The 17,684-nt window shown below is 36.4% G+C and overlaps 1 protein-coding gene across 12 annotated transcripts in view; it reads left to right on the top strand.

Moving 5' to 3' along the window:
• The window catches only part of NBEAL1 (neurobeachin like 1), a 164,493-nt gene that overhangs the window by 94,273 nt on the left and 52,536 nt on the right, over window positions 1–17,684 (top strand). For all 12 annotated transcript variants that reach the window (XR_015143586.1, XM_086345219.1, XM_086345186.1 and 9 more), the window contains 5 exons: window positions 1,459–1,764; window positions 1,863–2,012; window positions 6,445–6,602; window positions 10,880–11,004; window positions 14,678–14,804. Coding sequence is in view for 11 of the 12 variants with exons in the window: in XM_086345219.1 (XP_086201345.1) it covers window positions 1,459–1,764; window positions 1,863–2,012; window positions 6,445–6,602; window positions 10,880–11,004; window positions 14,678–14,804 (866 nt within the window). In the remaining variant the exon portion in view is untranslated. The remainder of the gene's footprint in view (window positions 1–1,458; window positions 1,765–1,862; window positions 2,013–6,444; window positions 6,603–10,879; window positions 11,005–14,677; window positions 14,805–17,684) is intronic.

The raw sequence follows: 17,684 nt of genomic DNA, 5'->3' as shown, positions 1-17,684 counted from the left end.
AACTTGGTATCCTATGTACTGTTCTTTATCTGTAAGAATGCTTGTAATTCCAAATAACAGAAATGTCAATACAAGATGAAGATTCATGTAGTTGAAAATTCCATTGTTAAGATGAGTTCAAGGCATGATTCAGTCAAGGCTCCGGTTGCATTTTTTTGCTGTTCTTGTAGCATTGCTTTCCATCCTGTGCCAGCTTGTTTTAAACTGGCTGCCGTTACCATCACAGAACGGCTGCCAGCAGAAGCTAAGGCTGCATGCTTGCTTGTCTATATTCAGAGAAAGAGAGTGGTTCTTCCTATAGTCCTAGTTGGTAGACATTTCTTCATGGATCTCTTGTGAATACAGACAGTGGATGCCTTTGTGATAAACTGTCTTTTTGACGATGCATGTATAGTAAACAGCTTGAGAAGACAGAGATCATATCTCCCTCCAGACTAAAAGGCAGGTCTTTTTTACTGTCCAGTGTGATAAAGATAGTATCTCCCTCCACGGCAATGTTCAGGCACCTTTTACTACCCAGGGTAGAAGATTTGGATTCCCTTTGCTTGGGGCTCCTCTCTTATAATGCAGCTGTTGCGTGTGCAGGCATCATCTCCTAATCATTTCTCACCATGGAATTAGTTTGGGAAACAGGGCAAATCCTGATATTCTGCTGCTGCTGCTGCTGCTGCTGCTAAGTTGTATCAGTCATGTCCGACTCTGTGCAACCCCATAGATGGCAGCCCATCAGGCTCCTCTATCCCAGGGATTCTCCAGGCAAGAACACTGGAGTGGGTCGTCATTTTCTTCTCCAGTGCATGAAAGTGAAAAGTGAAAATGAAGTCGCTCAGTTGTGTCCTACTCTTCACGACCCCATGGACTGTAGCCTACCAGGCTCCTCCATCCATGGGATTCTCCAGGCAAGAGTACTGGAGTGGGATGCCATTGCCTTCTCTGCCTGATATTCTGGTTATTGCTAATGCTGTAGATCATTGTTTCTGTTCCAGGAGTCTCATTCTTCTGCCTGCGTCTGTGAAACTGTGGTAAACTAACTTGTTAGCTTGAAGGTGAGGTAGTATCCAAGTCCTTTCACCGTTCTTTACAGTTACTGTATAAAAGTTCTGTCATTGCACTAATAAAGCTATACCTGACCTGAATGAATCTTTGTGACAAATAAAATGACATGAGTTGACTGAGAGATGAGTTACCTGAATCAGTCACTGTAGCAAGGGGTTGGATATTCTGTTTGGCTTATATCTTTTAGGGCCTAAGTTGGAACTAGAGATGGAATCATCCCCCACTTCTTACAAACTATAAGAAGGAGTAGAGTGGATGTTGGGGTGATTAATTGTCAACTTTTAACTTTTCTGTGTATTCCATGGGTTACTTTTATAATTTATTTTAAAAAACAACTTTCAAGAAGAGCCAAAGAACTTTGCTATCACTAAATATCTGCTTTATTTTACTGTTTTCCTCTAGGTTTGTGCAATGGCATCTGCTAAACTAAACACCCTTCTTCAGACCAAAGTGATTGAAAATCAGGATGAAGCATGTTACATTTTAGGGAAGCTGGAACATGTTCTAAGTCAGTCAATCAAGGAACAGACTGAAATATATTCATTTCTGATTCCCCTTGTCCGTACCCTAGTTTCTAAAATTTATGAACTTCTCTTCATGAACTTGCATCTGCCTTCTTTACCTTTGACTAATGGTAGCGCTTCATTTTTTGAAGATTTTCAAGAATATTGCAGTTCAAATGAATGGCAAGTTTACATTGAAAAATATGTAAGTTTTCTCTTTATTGAGTGAGGTTTTTGTCTACTAAAGTATCATTTTTATGGAAGCATATAGTAAATTTTGTGTATATATATTTTTTTTATAAGATTGTACCTTATATGAAGAAATATGAAACCCATACGTTTTATGATAGTCATGAGAGCATGGCACTTTATTGGAAGGATTGTTATGAAGCCTTAATGGTGAATATGCATAAGCGAGACCGGGACGGGGGAGAAAGCAAGCTCAAGTTTCAGGTAAAAATTATTAGATGTTTTAATATTTGGTTTTTTATGTTGATTTCAAGCAGTTAATGTTCAAATGAGAGTAATAACAAGCCTGAACTTTGAAAACAAACAGTATTTCTTACTGTTTGTGAGAAAATTATTTCAGAATTAGAAGAAAAAAACTGAAAAGTAGCAATTTAAAAATTAATATCAAAATGTTCTAAGCACAGTGATTATGTAAAATGTCTATTAAGCTGATAAGGTATCTCTAAGGAGGCTGAGTATATACCAGTGCTTAGAGGGTAATTTATAACACAAAGTACTTATACTAAAAAAGGAGAAAGACCTCAAATTAATAGGTTCTTTCCATCCTAAGAAACTTGAAAAAGTAAGGTAATCTACTGTTATTTTTTTTTCGCCTGTGCTGCACCTCTTGTAGGATCTCAGTTGCCCCACCAGGGACTTAATCCCCACCATCACAGTGAAAGCACCGAGTCCTAACCCGTGGACCAGCAAGGAATTCCCTACATTAGTTTTTAAATAAGAAATTATTAAAGAGCATAAAGTAATGAAAATGAAATCAGAAAAGCAATAGAGAAAGCCAATGAGACCAAAATCTGCTTCTTTAAAATATCAGTAAAATTGATAGACTTGTAGCCAAATTGAGGGGGGAAAAAAGGGGAAACAGTACTCCTACCAGAAATTAATCACCACTGACCTCACCGACATCAACATGCTAATTGGATTATTGCAGCCAATCTGTGCGCATAAATAAGATGCTTTAAATTTAATTGATCAGTTTTTTCACAAATACAAATTTCCAAAAATAATTCAATAATAAGTAGATAACCTGGATAGTCCTCTATCTCTTAAAGAAATTGAATTTATAGTTAAATAGCTTCCCTTGTGGCTCATCTGGTAAAGAATCCGCCAGCAATGCAGGAGACCTGGGTTTGATCCCTGGGTTGGGAAGATCCCCTGGAGAAGGGAATGGCTATCCACTCCAGTATTCTGGCCCGGAGAATTCCATGGTCTGTATAGTCCATGAAGTCGCAAAGAGCTGGACACGACTGAGCAACTTTCACTTCACTTCATCTTCCAAAACAGAAAACTCTAGACCCAGATGGTTTCACTGGCAAATTTTACCAAATATTTAATAGAGAAATTAGACGAGTTCTTCAGAGTCTGTTTAGAAAATAGAAAAGTGGCATAACTTCCCACTTCATTATATAACGGCAATATTACTCTCACATTGAAACCATACAAAAACAGTATAAGACAACGGAAGACAGTATCCCTTTTGAAACATAGATATAAACCAAATCTAGCAATGTATAATAAAATAACATCACGACTGGGATAGTTTATCTTATAAATGCAAGGCTGATTTCAACATTTGATAATCATTTGATAATCAGTCATATTAATAAACTTATCAAAAAAAGGCACATGATCATATCCGTAGATGCAACATTTGGCAGAATTCATCATCCATTTATGATCAGGTTTTAGCAAACTAGGAATAGAAGGGAAGACCCAAATCTCTACAAAAATCCTACAACTAGCTTCATATTTAATGATGAAGAACTGAGTGTTTTGCCCATTAAGGGTGAAATGTTCACTTCCATGCTTCTTTGTATTGTACTGTGAGAAGTAGCAAATTCAGTAAGAATAGAAAAAGAAATAAAAGACATATTGGGAAAGAAGAAATAAAACTATTTACGGATCTCATGATTGTCTGTGATCAATATACAAAATTTAATCATATTTCTATACAGTAGCAATGAGCAATTGGAAACTGAAATTTAAAAAAAAATACTATTTACAGTAAGACTAAAAAGAATAAGGTAGTTAGATACCAGTCTAACAAAATATGTACAGAATATATATGCTAAAAACTGAAAAACACAGATGAAACAAAGAAGATCAAATAAAAATAAAGCTTTATTTCGTAACTTAAGCATAAAAAGAAACATTTTTAATCCACTACTACTAACATTTTGCTGTGTTATCTTTCCTGTGTTTTTATGTATATATTTGGTTTAAGTGAAATGATAGTTTCATTTGCTACTACTTTAACTTAAAATGTGTCATGAGTATTTTCCCATGCCATTAAATGGCTAATATTCTGTAATGTTATATATTAGAAAATTTAAACTTATTTCCTGGTTTTAGAAATTTCCTAATTTACGAATTTTTTCTTTATTATGGCTATTACTGATCATCTCTCTAGTCATATTTTTGTGTTTATCCAGAATGACTTCCCTAGAATAAGTGGAATTACTGGTGCATAGCAATTATGATCAGAGAAGGCAATGGCACCCCACTCCAGTACTCTTGCCTGGGAAATCCCATGGACGGAGAAGTCTAGTAGGCTGTAGTCCATGAGGTCGCTAGGAGTCAGGCACGACTGAGCAACTTCACTTTCACTTTTCACTTTCATGCATTGGAGAAGGAAATGGCAACCCACTCCAGTATTCTTGCCTGGAGAATCCCAGGGACAGAGGAGCTTAGTGGGCTGCCGTCTATGGGGTCGCACAGAGTCAGACACGACTGAAGCGACTTAGCAGCAGTAGCAGCAGCAGCAATTATGATAATAATTATTATTATATTTCCCTCATAGAAGTTCTACCAGTTATTATTCCAACCATTCTTTTCTCTGTAATTTCACCCTTTGCTTCTAGAAAAACCTAATTTATGTGCCCAAATATCCTCATGTGCTCAAATTGCAAAGCTGTGAAACTGATGTTTAATTATCATGGAATTCTCATGACTTCTTCAGTTGTCACAGCAATGATCTGTTTTAAATATTTGGTAACACTGTATCCCAAATCATTGATATCCTATAAATCTAGCAGTAATTACAGTAATAATTATAATAATAAGTAATTTATTGAAAGCTTGCTACTTTTCTTCTGCTGCTGCTGCTGCTGCTAAGTCGCTTCAGTCGTGTCCAACTCTGCCACCCCGTAGACAGCAGCCCACCAGGCTCCCCTGTCCCTGCGATTCTCCAGGCAAGAACACTGGAGTGGGTTGCCATTTCCTTCTCCAATGCAGGAAAGTGGAAAGTGAAGTCACTCAGTCGTGTCCGACTCTTCGCAACCCCATGGACTGCAGCCTACCAGGCTCCTCCATCCATGGGATTTTCCAGGCAAGAGTACTGGAGTGGGGTGCCATTGCCTTCTCCGTGCTACTTTTCTAGCACTATATTAAACACATGACAATTATTGTCAACCTCAACTTACAGGCAATGATACTGAGCCTCAGAGAATTAAGTAGGTAAGATTTGTACTGAGGTCTAGCTCCAAAGCTTGTATTCTCAACCATACAGTACAGTATTATCTCTTTAAAAGATGCTGGTAGGGACTTCCTTGATGGTCCAGTGGTTTAGGCTCTGTGCTTCCACTGCACAGGCTCAGGCTTGATCCCACATGGAAACTAAAATACCCCAAGTTGCGTAGCATTAACCAAAAAAAATAAATAAAAGATGTCTTTTAAATCCATTTCTTTAACCATTCGTTTTAATGTAATTCACTGTTGATTTGTTTGAAACAAGTTGAATAGTGTTTTAGTTCCTAATATTTCTTAATCAATGTCAGTGTGAGGTAGGTAAACCAGGCTTCCATGCTCAGTCGGTCAGTTGTGTCTGACTCTTTTCAACCAACCCCATGGAATGCCAGGCTCCTCTGTCCATAGCATTTTCCAGGCAAGAATACCGGAATGGGTTGCTATTTCTTCCTCCAGGAGATCTTCCGCACCCAGGGATCAAACCCATGTCTCCTGTATTGGCAGGCAGATTCTTTACCACTCTGCCACCTGGGAAGTCCTAAACCAGGCTTACCTCTTGTCTTCCTGAAAACTTTAGAATTTTAATTTCCGGGTTTAGAGTTATATCTTGGTAGAATTTATTACCAGAATCTTATTTTATCCTGAAAACTGGAATAGGTATGTGAATTCATTTGCTAGAGAGGATGCTATTCTAAGAGAAGCACTCCTGAATGATGGAATTTTTCATTGTGAGAGATTTACTCCTATAGGTGTCTTTTGTCTTCAGCACTGCCTTTCAGGCCATCAGTATGGAATGTGGTCCTCTTACTTTATTTGACTTGAGTCAGATTCCAGATGCCTTATAAATCAAAAGATCCCCAAAGAAAATCATTTTACTTGATGGGATACAGTTAATAATTCTAAGTCTTAAATAATCTGATTTTGAGACACTTTACAGTTTTGAAGTTCTTCACATATTTATTCTTGACTTGTTATTTTCTTATATTGAAAAAACAAGTATTATACCTAGTCATATTAATGATTCTAGTGGAATAAGAAAATCATGTTGGTTGCCAGCTTCTTTCTTTTCATTTTATGATTTTATTGAGTCAGATTTCTAAAATTATGACATTCAAATTTAAACATGCCTCTCAATACATGATTTGGTGCTCTTATTTATTGCTCTTTCTTTCAGGAGTTTTTTGTGGAGCCATTTAATCGAAAAGTACGCCAGGAGAACTTGAGGTATAATAACATGCTGAAACAACTTAGCAGTCAGCAGTTAGCCACTCTGAGACGCTGGAAGGCAGTGAAGCTTTATCTTACATGTGAAAGGGGACCTTGGGCAAAAAGGTAGGATTAGCTGTCATTCATTAAATGCCCTCTTCTTTACAACTCTGATCTAGAACTTCATGAACTCTCCAATGACCTCTCCAATCCAATTTTTACAAGATTGCTTTTAATTAATTTGCTTGTCTTTTATGAATTATAGGTTTGGTAAGTGTAGAGCTTTGTGTTTATATGTTTTTCACTTGGAGTTGTTTCCTTTACTGTTACCCTTTAGTGTAGAATTTGTTTTTTTTTTTTTTTTTCTTTATTTTTAAAAAAAAAATCACATGCTCCCCATCCTGAACCCTCCTCCCTCCCAACCTCCCCATACCATCCCCCTGGGCCTTCCCAGCGCACCAGCCCCAAGCATCCAGCATCGTGCACTGAACCTGGACTGGCATCTCGTTTCATACATGACATTTCACATGTTTCAATGACATTCTCCCAAATCTTCCCACCCTCTCCCACAGAGTCCATAAGACTGTTCTATACATCAGTGTCTCTTTTGCTGTCTCGTACACAGGGTTATCGTTACCATCTTTCTAAATTCCATATACATGCGTTAGTATACTGTATTTATGTTTTTCCTTCTGGCTTACTTCACTCTGTATAATAGTCTCCAGTTTCATCCACCTCATTAGAACTGATTCAAATGTATTCTTTTTAATGGCTGAGTAATACTCCATTGTGTATATGTACCACAGCTTTCTTATCCATTCATCTGCTGATGGACATCTAGGTTGCTTCCATGTCCTGGCTATTATAAACAGTGCTGCGATGAACATTGGGGTACACGTGTCTCTTTCCCTTCTGGTTTCCTCAGTGTGTATGCCCAGCAGTGGGATTGCTGGATCATAAGGCAGTTCTATTTCCAGTTTTTTAAGGAATCTCCACACTGTTCTCCATAGTGGCTGTACTAATTTGCATTCCCACCAACAGTGTAAGAGGGTTCCCTTTTCTCCACACCCTCTCCAGCATTTATTATTTGTAGACTTTTGGATCGCAGCCATTCTGACTGGTGTGAAATGGTACCTCATAGTGGTTTTGATTTGCATTTCTCTGATAAAGAGTGATGTTGAACATCTTTTCAAGTGTTTGTTAGCCATCTGTATGTCTTCTTTGGAGAAATGTCTATTTAGATCTTTGGCCCATTTTTTGATTGGGTCATTTATTTTTCTGGAGTTGAGCTGTAGGAGTTGCTTGTATATTTTTGAGATTAGTTGTTTGTCGGTTGCTTCATTTGCTATTATTTTCTCCCATTCTGAAGGCTGTCTTTTCACCTTGCTAATAGTTTCCTTTGATGTGCAGAAGCTTTTAAGTTTAATTAGGTCCCATTTGTTTATTTTTGCTTTTATTTCCAATATTCTGGGAGGTGGGTCATAGAGGATCCTGCTGTGATGTATGTCAGAGAGTGTTTTGCCTATGTTCTCCTCTAGGAGTTTTATAGTTTCTGGTCTTATGTTGAGATCTTTAATCCATTTTGAGTTTATTTTTGTATATGGTGTTAGAAAGTGTTCTAGTTTCATTCTTTTACAAGTGGTTGACCAGATTTCCCAGCACCACTTGTTAAAGAGATTGTCTTTAATCCACTGTATATTCTTGCCTCCTTTGTCAAAGATAAGGTGTCCATATGTGCGTGGATTTATCTCTGGGCTTTCTATTTTGTTCCATTGATCTATATTTCTGTCTTTGTGCCAGTACCATACTGTCTTGATAACTGTGGCTTTGTAGTAGAGCCTGAAGTCAGGTAGGTTGATTCCTCCAGTTCCATTTTTCTTTCTCAAGATCGCTTTGGCTATTCGAGGTTTTTTGTATTTCCATACAAATTGTGAAATTATTTGTTCTAGCTCTGTGAAGAATACTGTTGGTAGCTTGATAGGGATTGCATTGAATCTATAAATTGCTTTGGGTAGTATACTCATTTTCACTATATTGATTCTTCCAATCCATGAACATGGTATATTTCTCCATCTATTAGTGTCCTCTTTGATTTCTTTCACCAGTGTTTTATAGTTTTCTATATATAGGTCTTTAGTTTCTTTAGGTAGATATATTCCTAAGTATTTTATTCTCTTCGTTGCAAACATTATCCTCAATGGTGAAAAATTGAAAGCATTTCCTCTAAAGTCAGGAACAAAACAAGGGTGCCCACTTTCACCATTACTATTCAACATAGTTTTGGAAGTTTTGGCTACAGCAATCAGAGCAGAAAAAGAAATAAAAGGAATCCAAATTGGAAAAGAAGAAGTAAAACTCTCACTATTTGCAGATGACATGATCCTCTACATAGAAAACCCTAAAGACTCCACCAGAAAATTACTAGAACTAATCAATGATTATAGTAAAGTTGCAGGATATAAAATCAACACACAGAAATCCCTTGCATTCCTATACACTAATAATGAGAAAACAGAAAGAGAAATTAAGAATTTGTTTTGAATCCGTTTACTTCTGTCTTCCTGACACTACCTCTTTGATCTAGGGTTAGTGATGCTGTGTGTTTAAATATTTTACTATTTCTTTACTTGATCAGTCATTTTTGTTTTGCTGAATTATATTACATACACATATTTTTAACAGCCCTTTTTTGTTCTAGTAAAATACACAATATAAAATTTTCTCTTTTAACTGCTTTAAAATGTATAATTTAGTGACAGTAAGTACATTTCTAATGTTGTGTAATCAGCTTGAGATGAGAGCACTGTCCAGCTTGAGAACCTTTTCATCACCTGAAAAAGAAACCCTGGAACCAGTAATAGTCACTGCCTGTTAACTCTTCCCCTGATCCCTGGTAACTGCTTGTCTGCTTTCTGTCTCTATGGATTGACCTATTCTGGGTATTTCATATAAGTGAAATGATACAATAGGTGGCCTTTTGTACCACTTCTTTCACTTAGCATAGTGTTTTCCTTTTGTTGTAGTATGTGTTAGTACTTCCTTTCCTTTTTATGACTGAATAATACTCCATTGTATGAAATGGATGATGGATATTTGGGTTGTTTTCTTTGTGGCTGTTGTGAATAGTGGGCTTTCCAGTTGCTCAGTGGTAAAGAATCTGCCAGGAGCCACTGGGGATACAGTTTCAATTCCTGGGTTGGGAAGATCCCCTGGAGGAGAGAATGGCAACCCACTGCAATATTCTTGCCAGGATAATCCCATGGGGTTGCAAAGAGTTGGACACATGTTGTGAATAGTATTGCTGTAAACGTTTGTGACCAAGTGTATGCTTCAACTCCCGTTTCTAGTTTTTTTGGTCGTATACCTGCAGGCAGCATTGCTATGTTAATTCTGTATTTAACTTACTGAAGAATTGCATAACAGTTTTTCATAGCAGCTGCCCGATTCCTATCAGCAGTGCTTGAAGGTTCCAGATTCTCTGCAACCTTACTATGATACTTGTCTTAAAAAAAATTTTTTTTTAATTATGGTCATCAATTGGTTATACCGTGGTATTTTATGATTTTGTTGCATTTCCCTAATGACTAATGACATTGATATCTTTTCATATATTTGTTGACCGTCTGTATATGTTCTTTAGAGAAATGTATAAGTCCTTTATTTTTTTTTCCTTTGTCTATTTTTAACTTGGATTGTTTGATTTTTTGTGGTTGAATTGTAAGAGTTCCTTTTATTTTCCCAATAATAGGCCTTTATTGCATATATTGTCTATAAATATGTAGGTTGTCTTTTCACTTTCCTGATAAGTGGTCTTTGGTGCACAAAGACTTGAAGTTTAAGTCAAGTTTATCTGTTTCTTTTGTTGCTTATGTTATTGATACCATATTTAAGAAACCATTTTCAAATCCAAAGTCATGAAGATTTACTCCTATGTTTCCCCTAAGAGCTTTAACTCATATTTAGATCTTTGATACATTTGTAATTATATTATCTTTATTTGTAGTAAAACTATTATTTTATTTTGAAAACTGTATTTTGAATAAACTCATATATAGCTAGTTAAGAAATTCCTTGTAACAGTGAAAGAGTAAAAAATATCAAGCTGTAAGTCTGAAGATTTCTGTTCAAATCTTATTTCTGATATCTGTAAACTCCATGGCATCTTAGGCAAATAATTTAGCCTATCTTAGATTCCTTAGGTATAAACTGTTGATATGCATACTAACATTGGTTTTTTTCCTCAGGATTGTTTGGGTCAAATGAGATACGAATGTGAATGCTTTTATAAAATGATGCCAAAGAAACATAAAATACATGTTACTTTTTTACTTTGTTTCAATCAGCTGACCTTTTGTAATTTTAAACTAAAATAATTTTATTTGTTTACTTATGAATATTCATAGGCAACAAAATCCAATTCACTGGAAACTAGCTAATGTAGAAAATTATTCCCGCATGAGACTTAAATTGGTGCCAAATTATAATTTCAAAACCCACGAAGAAGCTAGTGCTTTGAGAGATAATCTAGGTGAGTTTCAATGGCTGTTTAATTATCTATTGCAGATAATGAGAGTGGTGGTAGGGGTTGGTACTTGTTTTTATTAATTGTTTGAAAATGGTTTGTTCTTGAGAGAGGGTGATGTTTTATAATTGATATTTAAATGGCTGTCTATGTTGCCTTTGTCAAATCTTAGTCAAATCTAAAATGACTTCCAGTTTCAGTTGATTTTTGAAGGTTTTCAAAGAAAAATATAAACTCATAAAATTATACAGCAGTTGGTGTGAAATGTGTTGTCTCTGTATCCATTATGGTATAGTAAAATACGGTACTTTAACCTGAGCCTTTTGCCTTCTGAAACTGAAGCTAATCTTAAATATATTTCAAATTCTTAGCAACTCTTTAGGTCCTTCTTTTATGATGTATTCTTCTTATAGAACTCCAGACATTTTAGTATCTAGATGGGTCAATGCCTTTTTTTCTAGGAAACAAAAAGTGTTTAAAAATATGTAGCCTAGCAGTATATCAAAACAGATTTTAAAGAGTGTCTATAATTCTTTAGGAAGCCCTTCCTTTATAAGTCCTTCCTTTATAAGCCCTTCCTTTATGAGACTTGCCTGGTGGCTCAGACGGTAAAGTGTCTGCTTGCAATGCAGGAGACCTGGATTCGACCCCTGGGTTGGGAAGATCCCCTGGAGAAGGAAATGGCAACCCACTCCAGTACTCTTGCCTGGAAAATCCCATGGACAGAGGAGCCTGGTAGTCCATGGGGTCACAAAGAGTCCGACATGACTGAGCGACTTCACTTTGACTTTCCTTTATAACCATCTGACTTGACAAATCCTTTTCTTTTTGAAGAAGGGTCTCTGAAATACCCAAAATATTAAAAGTCATGTGTATACTAAATTGTAGTTACTTTACCAAAGCTAGTCGTGCATCTTGTGTTTAATGACTAAGTTATAGATAAAATGAGTACCAATTTTTTAATCTTATTTTTTTTAAATTGCTATAGTAAATTGGCCCATACAGTAAGTGCCATAAAAATAAGAGAGCTATCATGCCTGCCATTTCAAATCTTACATTCTGAAATAAATGAGACTCAGTAATTTTCCTTAATGTAAAATAATGGCCTTTTCCCTGGTACAAACACTAACTTTGAGAATCTGTTATATAGGAATGGTCACTTGCATATAAGCTTGTCTTCCCTGTTTGTGTCCTGAGACTATTATACTTTTCTACCTCTTGAAATTTTATACTTGTCACTCAGAAAACATCTTTTGGTGAATGACTTCAATTTAGTAACACTTAAGGAATAGTATTCTATATTTTTCTTCATTTTTGTCAGGAAATATCACTCCAGGAAATTCCTTGTCCCTTTCTTCTCCTTCTTCATCCCTCTTAACACATGTACACAGATATAATTTTGTTTCTTCTTCTTGGTCGCAGTTGTTTTAAGTTCAGGAAGACCAGTGTCCTTTCTCTTTCTCCATCTCTTTCTCTCTTTACTTAATTTTCAAAATTATCCAAGGTACAATGGTGATAATAAAATTGTACAGAAGTAAGAAATCATACATTTCAAAGTGAAATTGGTAATAGTAGAAAACCAGTGGTATCAGTCTTTAAAACTTTTAAAGTTCTCTGAAGCTTACTTCAGTGTTTTACCTACTCCATATGTTTGTCTATAAGTATTTTCATCTATATTATTCTGTTTATATCAGATTATCTAGACTTCTATCTGATCAAAGTGATCAAAGCAGATTTATAAAGGAAAAATGCAACTGCACATTAGGTTAATTCAGTTTGTGTGTCAGCAAGGATACCATTTGATAAATTGAGCAGTTTTGTTGTCTTTATAATGTTTTGTTATTTAGCATGAATTGTTTTTATTTTCTAAATATGAAATGCCTATGTACATAGTTAAACATATGAATTTTTTCTAGTCCTATCTATAAATTATGCATATATTTTCATTACTACTCTTATGCCACTCAGATAATTCAGAGGTAAATGTATAGTAAGGATAGCTACCGTTTATTTTATGTGTAATGTGATGTATCTCCATTTCACAGTTACAGAAACATAGGTTCAGAGGGGTCATGTGGTTAATAAATGGAAGTTGAATTTAGGTTTACCACTTTACAACCCATGTTCTTTCCATTGCACTAGCCCAGCCTTCTTACATAACGCATAGTTCATTACATTTGTGGCATATATATGTATCAGAATTATCTATTCTATGTACTCCAGAAAGGAACACTTCAGAATGGCCTATGTATTATCTTGCAGTCAATAATAATTTTTCACATTCTTTCTTAATATTTCTATAGTACAAATGCACAGTAAGGATAATTCTATTGAATTAATGTAGTGAGAATAACACTTACTTATTGGCATACTTTAGAAGTAAATATGGTTAAAGAGATTACTTGGCCTGTTTCTGAAACATAAATAATACCATCATTAAAAACAAATACCATTTTAAAAACATTTATTCCTTTTGTTATATGTATAATAATTTAAAAACATTGGTTAAGCAGCATCAGTTCAGTTTAGTTCAGTTGCTCAGTCGTGTCCGACTCTTTGCAACCCCATGAATCACAGCATGCCAGGCCTCCCTGTCCATCACCAACTCCCGGAGTTGACTCAGACTCACATCCATCAAGTCAGTGATGCCATCCAGCCATCTCATCTTTTGTTGTCCCCTTCTCCTCCTGCCCCCAACCCCTCCCAGCATCCAAATCTTTTCCAATGAGTCAACTCTTCGCATGAGGTGGCCAAAGTACTGGAGTTTCAGCTTTAGCATCATTCCTTCCAAAGAAATCCCAGGGCTGAACTCCTTCAGAATGGACTGGCTGGATCTCCTTGCAGTCCAAGGGACTCTCAAGAGTCTTCTCCAACACCACAGTTGAAAAGCATCAATTTTTCGACCCTCAGCCTTCTTCACAGTCCAACTCTCACATTTGTACATGACCACTGGAAAAACCATAGCCTTGACTAGACGGACCTTTGTTGGCAAAGTAATGTCTCTGCTTTTGAATATGCTATCTAGGTTGGTCATAACTTTCTTCCAAGGAGTAAGCGTCTTTTAATTTCATGGCTGCAGTCACCATCTGCAGTGATTTTGGAGCCCAGAAAAATAAAGTCTGACACTGTTTCCCCATCTATTTCCCATGAAGTGGTGGGACCAGATGCCATGAATGTTAGTTTTCTGAATGTTGAGCTTTAAGCCAACTTTTTCACTCTCTTCTTTCACTTTCATCAAGAGGCATTTTAGTTCCTCTTCACTTTCTGCCATAAGGCTGATGTTATCTGCATATCTGAGGTTATTGAGATTTCTCCCAGCAATCTTGATTCCAGCTTGTGCTTCTTCCAGCCCAGCGTTTCTCATGATGTACGCTGCATATAAGTTAAATAAGCAGGGTGACAATATATAGTCTTGACGTACTCCTTTTCCTCTTTGGAACCAGTCTGTTGTTCCATGTCCAATTCTAACTGTTACTTCCTAACCTGCATATAGGTTTCTCAAGAGGTAGGACAGATAACTCTAAATTATGTATAACAGCTTTTCTGTAGTAAATCACTTTTTTATGCTAGAAAATTTCAAGCACCTTCTTATAATCATACAATTAACAGTCAGAAATTACAGAAGGACTCTGATATGATTTTTCTACTTGTGTTTAACAGATATTTTATGTTTAAACAGGTATCCAACACTCACAGCCTTCCAGTGATTCATTGCTTTTGGAAGTGGTGAAACAAGTAAAAGTTAGTGATATGGAGGAGGATAAATTAGATCTTCCTGAAGAGGAAATAACATCCAGAGTAAATATGTATGTATCAGTACTTGAGAGAATTTAAAATTACTTTATTCTGAGAGATAGGATTGTAAAATTGTGGAAAATAGTTGCTTGAAATTGTAATACTATACATTTCCAGAATCCAATAGTTAATACTGTATCAACTGTTAGGAGTCTATCAGTGTCAACTGAAACTATTGAAGGCTTCTTAGAACTGGGTTAATTTGGAGCTGGACCTTGAGATTAGAAAGTATTTTGAGCTGAATGATAATAAAAACATTACCAAATTTATAGATACCACTGAGGTGTTTAGATGGTAAGTACAGGACGAAATATAAGCTCTTAAGCAAAAGGAAGAAATTATTGTAAAGATAAAAGCAGAACTCCATGAAAGAGAAAACCAAACAACAAAAAGAAAAAGTGAAAAAAAGCTGGTCATTAAAAATCAGATAAGTGAACAATAAACCTCTAGTTAGACTATTTAAGAAGTATCGGAGAAGGCAATGGCACCCCACTCCAGTACTCTTGCCTGGAAAATCCCACGGATGGAGGAGTCTGGTAGGCTGCAGTCCATGGGGTCGCTAAGAGTTGGACACAACTGAGCGACTTCACTTTCCCTTTTCACTTTCATGCATTGGAGAAGGAAATGGCAACCCACTCCAGTGTTCTTGCCTGGAGAATCCCAGGGACGGGGGAGCTTGGTGGGCTGCCATCTACAGGGTCGCACAGAGTCAGACACGACTGAAGTGACTTAGCAGCAGCAGGAAGTAAAGACAGCATAAATTACCAGTATCAGGAATGAAGGAGGAGAAGATGATATTAAAATGATTAATGATGATATTAAAATGATTAAAAAGAAATACATTAAAATAATTAAAAGGAAATGACAACTTTATGCCAATAAATTTGACAATTTAAATGAAATGGACAAATTCCTTGAAAAATATAACTTATGAGACCTCTACCAGAAAAAAATATATATCCTGAATAGCCTTAGATATACTTAAAATTTTTGAATTTGTAGTTTAAAAACTTCCCCTGTGCTTTGTTGCTCAGTTGTATCCAACTCTGTGACCCTGTGGACTGTAGCCCACCAGGCTCCTCTGTCTGTGGGGATTCTGTAGGCAAGAATACTGAAGTGGGTTGCCATACCCACGTCCAAGAGATCTTCCCAATCCAGGCATCAAACCCAGGTCTCCCACATTGCAGGCGGATTCTTTCCCCTCTGAACCACCAGGGAAGCCCAAAAACTTCCCCTAAGCAAATGTAAAACATTTTCATTTCTCATATCTCCTTTGTTTTATTACCATAATATTAAATCTTTATATATTTTAAGCCCAACAGCACAGCTTATGCTGTTACTGTTTCATGCACTTGTCTTAAAATTGAGAAGAAAAAACTATGTAATTATGTTTTCATTTATATTTGCCTGCATAATTACCTACCTATATACTTTATTTCTTGGTGTACATTCATATTACCATCTGGTGCATTTCCTTTAAGCCTGAAGGACTCTCTTCAGTATTTCTTATAAGGAATGTCTGTAAGCCACAAATTATCTTAGTCTTTTGTCATCTGTAGAGGTTTTTAATTTGTCTTCATTTTTGGCTGCTTTTTTAAAAACTGAGATATATTTTTTGAAAATTGAGATTCACTTAGTATAAAATTTATCATTTTAAAGTGTACAGTTCAGTGGTTTTTTAGTCTGTTCACAGAGTTGTGCAGCATCACTACTATCTAGTCCAAGAACATTTCCATCACTTCAAAAGCAGATCTTCTACTTTGCAGTTCAGTTCAGTTCAGTCGCTTAGTCATGCCCGACTCTTTGAGACCCCATGAACTGCAGCACACCAGGCCTCCCTGTCCATTACCAACTCCCAGAATCAACCCAAACATGTGTCCATCGAGTCAGTGATGCCATCCAACCATCTCATCCTCTGTCTCCCCTTCTCCTCCTACCCTCAATCTTTCCCAGCATCAGGGTCTTTTCAAAGGAGTCAGCTCTTCGCATCAGGTGGCCAAAGTACTGGAGTTTCAGCATCAGTCTTTCCAATGAATATTCAGAACTGATTTCCTTTACAACTGACTGGTTTGATCTTGCAGTCCAAGGGACTCTCAAGAGTCTTCTCCAACACCACAGTTCAAAAGCATCAATTCTTTGGCGCTCAGCTTTCTTTATAGTCTAACTCTCACATCCCTACATGACCACTAGAAAAACAATAGCCTTGACTAGATGGACCTTTGTCGGCAAAGTAATGTCTCTGCTTTAGTAATCGGTCCCAATTTTCCCTCCCTGCATCCTCTAGCAATGGCTTATTGGCTTTCTTTCAGTATGAATTTGTCTGTTTTCAACATTTCATGTATTTCATATAATATGTTGCCTTTTGGTATAAATGGCTCAGGCGGTAAAGAATTTTCCTGCAATGCAGAAGACTTGGATTCAATCACTGGGATGGAGAGATCCCCTGGAGAAGGGAATGGCTACCCACTCCAGTATTCTTACCTGGAGAATCCCATGGACAGAGGAGCCTGGCAGGCTACAGTCCCTGAGGTCACAAAGAGTTCGACATGACTGAGCGACTAACAATTTTTACTTTTTTCCCCATAATATTTCCAGTATTTATCCAGGTCATTGCATCTAACAATATTTAATTAGTTTTTTTGGCTAAATAGTATTCCATTATATGAATATATTATTTTTGTTTATCTGTTCATCAGTTGATGGACATTTCTGTAGTCTCTAGTTTTATGATGATTATGAATAATACTGCCTTGAATATTCATGTATACATTTTTGTGTGAACTTATGTTTTTTAGTTATTTTCAGTATAAAAAAAACTTAGATTTGCTGATCATGTGCTAATTCTATGTTTAACCTTTTGAGGAATTATGAAACAGTTTTCAGAATGACTA

This window comes from Bos grunniens, chromosome 2 (assembly GCF_055505025.1).
Source record: "Bos grunniens cultivar Pamir isolate PY7600 chromosome 2, Bosgru_T2T1.0, whole genome shotgun sequence".
Lineage (NCBI taxonomy): Eukaryota > Metazoa > Chordata > Mammalia > Artiodactyla > Bovidae > Bos > Bos grunniens.
The sequence above is the reverse complement of the archived record's forward strand: the minus strand, read 5'-3'. Positions and strand labels throughout refer to the sequence as shown.